The sequence below is a fragment of the Solanum lycopersicum genome, chromosome 10, assembly GCF_036512215.1.
Source record: "Solanum lycopersicum chromosome 10, SLM_r2.1".
NCBI classification, from domain to species: Eukaryota; Viridiplantae; Streptophyta; class Magnoliopsida; order Solanales; family Solanaceae; genus Solanum; species Solanum lycopersicum.
The window spans coordinates 33,466,384-33,473,512 of record NC_090809.1 but is presented as its reverse complement, the minus strand read 5'-3'; the positions used below and the strand labels follow the sequence as shown (position 1 = coordinate 33,473,512).

Sequence of the window (7,129 nt, the reverse complement as noted above, 5' to 3'; positions counted from 1 at the left end):
CTTTGTTTCTACTGATTTCCTTGAAAGTTCACCAAGTCCACCTAAATCAGAGAATCTTTTATGAGTATCTCGTACATCGATAATGTAATTGGCAAGCTTATTTTGAAGGACGCCCATACTAAATTGATCAAAGTCATCAGGATATAGTTCAGCCATTCTCATTATTTTTCCTATGTCAAAACTAGAAAATGAATTAACTGGATTCAAGCAAGATACTCCATGAAATAAATCACTTGCCACCTCATTGAAACAATCATTAAGTTCTTGGAGTTAACAATCAATGATCTTATAAAATACTTCCACACGAGAATGATGTAAAACAGTATGATCAACAATTTTACGTCGTTCTCTTCCAGAGTTAGCATATGGCTCATCAAAATTAGATATCAAGATGTCATGTTTGATACAAAACAAAGATATTTTATTGATAAGTGGCTCTCATCCATCATCTCTTAGTTTTTGAAGTCTTTTGTTGGCTACTTCAATAAGTATCATGGCGTTTGCAATATCTTGTTCCTTTTCTATAGTGATATATTAAGATCATAAGTGATTCTCAAAATATCCTTCATCAAATGTAACATGAAAGCAACCTCATAAGTTTGAAAACTTCTAAGATATCCTGATGTTTTAGCTCTTTCATCTAAAGTATTTGCATCTTCAACAAGTGTATCAAGTACATCAATAATAGAGTCAAACAAAAGTAAAAAGTTTTGAAATGCTTTTTAGTGAGATCCCCAACGAGTATCACCGGCTCTAATAAGGCCAAGTTTTTTATTTAAGCCTCAACCTATTTCTATTTCATCCATATCTAATGTCTTTTGAAGATTATCTTTTTGAGATTGTCGTAGTTCATCCATTCGCTTAAAAGAATCTCCCAACACATTCAAAATATTTGAAACCAATAGCACAAGTTCTCCCACTTGAAAACATTTTTTTGAAACCGTGACAAGATTTAGTTGAAGTTGATGAGCAAAACAATGAATAGAATGAGCCGATTTACTTTCTTTCTTAATCAACATTTTAAGACCATTGATATCACCTTGCATATTGCTTGCTCCATCATAACATTGTCTGCGTACATCAAGCACATTAACAAGTGTTTTCTTTAAAGATATAGCACTAGTATCTTTAACATGAACAAGTCCAATAAATGCTTCCATTACAAATTCTTTTTTATCAACATATCTTAAAAAAAATAGTCATTTGCTCCTTACTTGACACATCAAAAGATTCATCAACTAATAGAGCAAAATAATCACCATTTAGATCCTCCATTATAGACTTCAATGTTTCTATCTTACATGCAGTCACAATTTTTTTTTGGATATCTTGAGAAGTCAATTTGTTATTTCATGGAGCATTTTCTAACCCGAACGGTTTGATGTTTTCACACCTATCTGTGTACCAGGAAAGAAATTTAATAAAATTATCTCTGTTCAATGAGGATTCACTTTCATCATGACCGCGAAGTGGCAACCCTTGATTCAAGAAAAATCTTATCACATCAATTGAAGCATTTAAGCGAGTCCTTGAATCTTATCAGATTGTCTATCAAATGCAGCACGAATGGACTGTCTTTGTTGCATTAGATCATCACATTTTTTCTTTGCTTTATTATGAACGCTATTCGGTCCACCAACATGTTCGTCAAGCTTCATTTTTTATGCCAATTGTTAAATCCTGTTTTTGAAAATACTTCATCTCCACCTTGATGAATATTATTCCTTTTAATATGTTGCATATGCACTCTCACTATACTCTAACAAGTTATACGCTTGATACCAATCAGGGTTGAAACGACGCATTGCTTTACCAATATATGATTGAGGGTATTCTTTAATATTTGATCGACAAGGACCAAGTTTAAGGTATGCGCTTCTTATTTCATCACGAAGATTTAAATCATGATTAAAATTGAAGCTTTTTCTGAATCAACTTCTAGAGTATTTAAATCAATGCTTTGTTTTTTAGAAGAATGTGACAACATCTCTAATTGATCTATCGTTGTTTCTTTATTTGGTTGACTTAGAGAAGTCGAACTTTTTTTTGGTACTCTATTATAATAATTTCTCATGTCCATTGACACTTGAAACTAAAATATTAAGTTAATTATTTTGTTATACAATAAAAGAACGAGAAGAAGAAAAAGAGAGAGAATTATTGAGATTCTATTCTTAATAATATGGTGATATAATTTGGAAAATTCCGTCTTGTATTTATAGATACAGAAAACCTTATTCCATAAGAATTTTTTAAAAAAAAATTAAGGAAATCTTATTCAACAAGGAAAAGGTATTAAAATTTAAGGAAATCTTATTCTACAAGAAAAAGGTATTAAAATTTTAGGAAACAATTCAATTTTAGTTGAAAAAAATCCACAAGGAAAAAACATTAAATTTTAGGAAACCTTATTCCATAGTGAAAAGATATTGAAATTTAAGGAAACAATTCAATTTTAATTGGAAAAAAAAAAGTTAGTGTTAGGGGGGATTCGACCTTGTGTCAAGGGAGGTATTCATGACACAATTAGCCAACAAGCCACTAAACGTTTATGCTAAAATTATGCATGTCTCTTTAATTAATTAAATTCAAGAAGACAAAAATAACTATAAAAATGAACCTGGACAAAGTGTAGGGATGCGGCCAGCCATTGCCAACTCGACTGCGTCTTGTTTAGTTATTTTAGGGGGTCCAACTTTTATATATACCAATATTAAATCAAAATTTTACATGTATATTTAGGGATTTTTTTTCGACGAATGGTGTCCAATTGAACATCCTGGAGCCTACGTGGCTCCGCCCCTGAATGTTATCAGGTAAGGATTTATATAATATATTAATTTTACAATGTTAAATATAATTGTAATTATTAATCACTATTATATATAATTTTTTCTTTTTTAGTCGTAGGAAAAGTAACAATCAAGTTCATGCTCAAATTGTTAATGATCTCAAGGAAATGCTAGATAAACACAATGTGCTTAAAAAATCTTTTCATATGGTAAGAGATAGATTTAAAATTGATCAACATGTTGATGTTAAACTAAGACTGGTAGAAAAAAGAGGATCAGATGGAAAATTGTACAATTTGCCAACAATTTCTGAGGTAGCAGCTTTGGTGGTTGGTGATTTTGAACCAAATAGTTCAGATAGAGATATAATAATTGAAAGTCATTCTGGACAACTTAAGAGAATAAGTGAATTGAATGCAGCATACTTAGGTTTGCAATATTCATTACTTTATCCATTTGGTGAAGATGGATATAGAGAACATATTTTTTTAAATGGAATTGATGAATCAGCTGATGGAAGGAAATATGTTAGCTCTCTTGAATATTTTTCATACAAAATTCAAGAAAGACAGAATGAAGTACTAGCAATTATATCAGCTAAAAGGTTATTTCAACAATTCTGTGTTGATGGATATACAACGATAGAATCTTCACGATTGTTATTTTATATGCTCCATCAAACAAATTTGGGAGCTGACTTCTATAAGGGATTACAAGAAGTTTTTCGCAGGGAGACACTCAACCTTCTTCTCAAAGACAACGAGTAATATTATCTTCTTCTTTCACTAGAGGTACACGTTACATGTTGCAAAATTATCAAGACACGATGGCAATATGTAAATGAGCCGGATATCCTACTCTACTTATTACATTTACTTGCAATCCTAAATGGCCTGAGACCACAAAAACTGTGAAGAGTAGGGGATTGGATCGAGAAGATCGGACAGACATTATAACAAGAGTCTTTAAAGTCAAATAGATCACCTGATAAAGGATTTGCGTGACAACAAAATTTTTGGACAAGTAAAAACAGGTATATATTGCCTTATTATTATAACATAATAATTGTTTATTTTAACTCCAAATCAGTAATAAACATATCATATCATATTTATCCTTTTATGCAGTGATTTATGCTTACTTCATGCCCATATTTTGGTATTTCAACATAATAAATCTCCAAATATTGGTGATATAGATGGTATTATTTCAATTGAATTATCAAATAAATTACTTGATTCGGATTATAATGTTGCTGTTACAAACTTTATGATGCATGTCCCATGTGGTTCAGTAAGAAATTCATCTCCTTGCATGCAAAATGGAAAATGTTCTAAACATTTTCTAAACAGGTTTATTTCTTCTACCTCAATTGATGAGGATGGATATCATGTATATAGATGAAGAGATGATGACAGATCTACAAAGAGATCATTTATTGATTTGGATAATGAATATATTATATCACACATTAGATTTTTGTTATTGAAATATGGGGCGCATAATAATGTCGAATGGTGTAATCAATAAAGGTCAATTAACAAGGAAACAACTGGATTGGCTTTTCTAACTCTCTTTAAAAGAGACTGCTTTCAAATTCACTTGCCCTAGAACCTGCTTTTTTTTTATATTGATCTAGTATGTAAATAAAGGTCATGACCGTGTTACAACTACTTTTGGAGGTAGTGCGAATACTTCATATCAAGTAGGGGTCGATGAAATAAATATGTATTGTGGATGTCAGTATATATCACCATGTGAAACAGTTTGGAGAATCTTTAAATTTTCAATCCACCATGGTTAACCTTTTGTAGAAAGGTTATCTTTTCATTTATCAGGCAATTAGAATATCTTATTTTCAAATGATGATCCAATTGATGTTGCCATCAACAAACAAACCGTAAGGGAATCAAAGTTTTTAAGTTGGTTTGAAGCAAACAAGGAATTTCCTGAAGCAAGCGATTTAACCTATGCATAATTTTCTTTAAAGTTTGTCTAGAAACAACAATCATAAAGATAGGATAAAATAAAACATTCTACATTTTCAATTGGAAGAACTTTCTTTGTTCCACCGGGATCTAGTGAGCAATATTATGTTAGATTGTTATTGAATATTGTTAGAGGTCCCACTTCATATTAAGATCTCAGAAGAATAAATGATGTAGATCACGAGACTTTTAGAGATGCATGTTATGCTGTAGGATTATTAGATGATGACAAAGAATATGTTGATGTTATAGTAGAAGTAAGTCATTGGAGAATGCCATTATATTTAAGATAATTATTTGCTATACTACTTCTATCAAATTTATGTCACGTCCGGAAGTTGTTTGACAATCAACATGCCATTAATTATCTTAAGATATTCTTTATGAAGAAAGAAGAGTACTAGATAACCCGGGTATCCAATAATGTTTAAATTTAAATTAATCTAATTTTATCATGAATTCTATATTATATTTGTTTGACTTATTAGTTTATTACATAGATGTTTAAATATTAATTTTTAATATATATTTATATTTTATTTTCAGAAGCGTATCTATTAGATGTTGATTTAAAGAAATGTTGCTTGCAAAAGATAGAAAGTTTTTTAAAAAGTTGTGGAAGAAGTTTTTCGGACTTTTCTACAATGTCGATACTGTATACACTGAGGATTATGTTGACATTACAAATACATTAATTTGTGATGAAATCTGTTACAATAAACGAGCATTAGGTGATGAACATCAACAATTGATATTAAATTTAACCGACGAGTAGAAAGCAGTGTATAAAAAAAATTATGGCAACAGTCAATGAAAATATGGATGGATTTTGGAAGACTCTATCAGCAGTCATACGATCCAAAGGAGATGTTGTTTTAACAGTTGCATATAGCGGAATTGCATCTCTTTTATTACGAGGTGGACGAACAACACATTCTAGATTTGTTATCCCGCTAAATATAACTGAATATTCAACATACCATTTAAAACAACTAAGGTACTCCTTTAGCACACTTAATAATCAAGACTAAGTTGATTAGTTGGGATGAGGATCCAATGATGCGTAGACATTGTTTTGGAGCTCTTGATAAGACCTTAAGAGATATTATTGGCTACAAAGAGAGAATTAAGTCAGAATTACCATTTGGTGGTAAAATAGTTATTTTTCGAGGTGACTTCAGAAAAATTCTACCATTGATCGCAAAAGGTAGCCGGCAAGATATTGTTAATGCAATTATCAACTCTTTATATTTATGGGGCCCATTGTGAATTATTAACATTGACAAAGAATATGAGATTGCAAAACAGTGACAGTGATACTGACTTAAAGGGGTTGAAAGAGTTTTTTGATTGGATATTGACATTTCGGGATGGTAGCATTGGTAATTCATTTGATAGTATTGATAAAGTTGTAATACGAATGGATCTTCTGATAACTGAGTGTATTGATCCAATAGCAGCTATTGTGGAAAGTATGTATCCAGATTTTAGTAATAATTGCGATGATGTTGGATATGTACAACAAAGAGTCATTCTAGCTCCGACTCTTGATATAGTGGAATCAATCAATCAATATATGATCTCCTTAAATCATAGTCCTAAGAAACATATTTGAGTTCTGACAAATTATGCAAGTTTGATCATACCTATTCAGCTTTGGAACATGTACACACACCAGAATTTTTGGATACTATTAAATGTTCTAGAGTTCCTAATCATTCAATCAATTTAAAAGTTGGAGTTCCAGTGATATCACTAAGAAATATTGATCAGACAACAGTATTATGTAATGGAACTAGATTGATTGTTACTAAACTTGGAAATCAAGTAATTGAAGCGAAGGTTTTATCTGACAGATGGCTGGACTGAAGGTATTTATTCCAAGAATGACTTTAACACCTTCAGATTCTAGAATCCCATTTAAGTTTCAAAGAAGACAATTTCTTAGAATTGTATCATTTGCCATGACAATCAACAAGAGCCAAGGACAGTCTTTATCTCATGTTGGATTTTTATTAAAGAAAACAGTGTTTGCCCATGAAAAACTTTATGCAGTTGTTTCTAGAGTAACAAGTAGAAAGGGATTTAAAATAATGAGTTACAATGATAATGGTCAGTTAACTGATGAGGCTATAAATGCAATATATAAAGAAGTGTTCCAAAATCTATTGTGATATTCCAATTCTTTTGGATGTTTTTATATATCAGGTTTTATTGTTGATAATCATTATAAAATAATTCAGATGAAGTTGCTGGTATATTATGTAATCATTTAGAGGTATGTTATTTTATTGACTATGGCAAATCAGTTCTTAAATTATAGAACTTGTGGCAAAGTCTGAAACAATG

General features: G+C 30.8%; 3 protein-coding genes across 3 annotated transcripts; 2 read left to right on the top strand and 1 right to left on the bottom strand.

Moving 5' to 3' along the window:
• Positions 1-782: 782 nt before the first annotated feature.
• LOC109121264 (uncharacterized) lies at positions 783-1,658 on the bottom strand. Its single transcript, XM_019215932.1, has 3 exons — positions 1,565-1,658; positions 1,370-1,478; positions 783-1,185 (listed from the first exon to the last, which is right to left on the bottom strand). Exons 1-3 carry the CDS (start codon positions 1,656-1,658, stop codon positions 783-785), a joined length of 606 nt encoding a protein of 201 aa, XP_019071477.1.
• A 1,340-nt stretch (positions 1,659-2,998) lies between these two features.
• LOC101260487 (uncharacterized) lies at positions 2,999-3,559 on the top strand. Its single transcript, XM_004248904.1, has one exon. It carries the CDS (start codon positions 2,999-3,001, stop codon positions 3,557-3,559), a length of 561 nt encoding a protein of 186 aa, XP_004248952.1.
• A 2,512-nt stretch (positions 3,560-6,071) lies between these two features.
• Positions 6,072-6,649, top strand: LOC138338801 (uncharacterized). Its single transcript, XM_069289887.1, has 2 exons — positions 6,072-6,252; positions 6,435-6,649. Exons 1-2 carry the CDS (start codon positions 6,072-6,074, stop codon positions 6,647-6,649), a joined length of 396 nt encoding a protein of 131 aa, XP_069145988.1.
• The last annotated feature ends 480 nt before the right edge of the window (positions 6,650-7,129 follow it).

Bases quoted from the DNA above. Each gene is read 5' to 3' on its own strand.
- LOC109121264 (XM_019215932.1), bottom strand. From the start codon at position 1,658: ATGAAGCTTGACGAACATGTTGGTGGACCGAATAGCGTTCATAATAAA. The intron at 1,479-1,564 runs GTGCTGCATTTG...TCTTGAATCAAG, and splicing joins GCAACAAAGACAGTCCATTC to GGTTGCCACTTCGCGGTCAT. The intron at 1,186-1,369 runs GTTAGAAAATGC...ATTTTTTTTAAG, and splicing joins GAAAACATCAAACCGTTCGG to ATATGTTGATAAAAAAGAAT.
- LOC101260487 (XM_004248904.1), top strand. From the start codon at position 2,999: ATGGTAAGAGATAGATTTAAAATTGATCAACATGTTGATGTTAAACTA.
- LOC138338801 (XM_069289887.1), top strand. From the start codon at position 6,072: ATGAGATTGCAAAACAGTGACAGTGATACTGACTTAAAGGGGTTGAAA. The intron at 6,253-6,434 runs GTATGTATCCAG...ATACCTATTCAG, and splicing joins AATAGCAGCTATTGTGGAAA to CTTTGGAACATGTACACACA.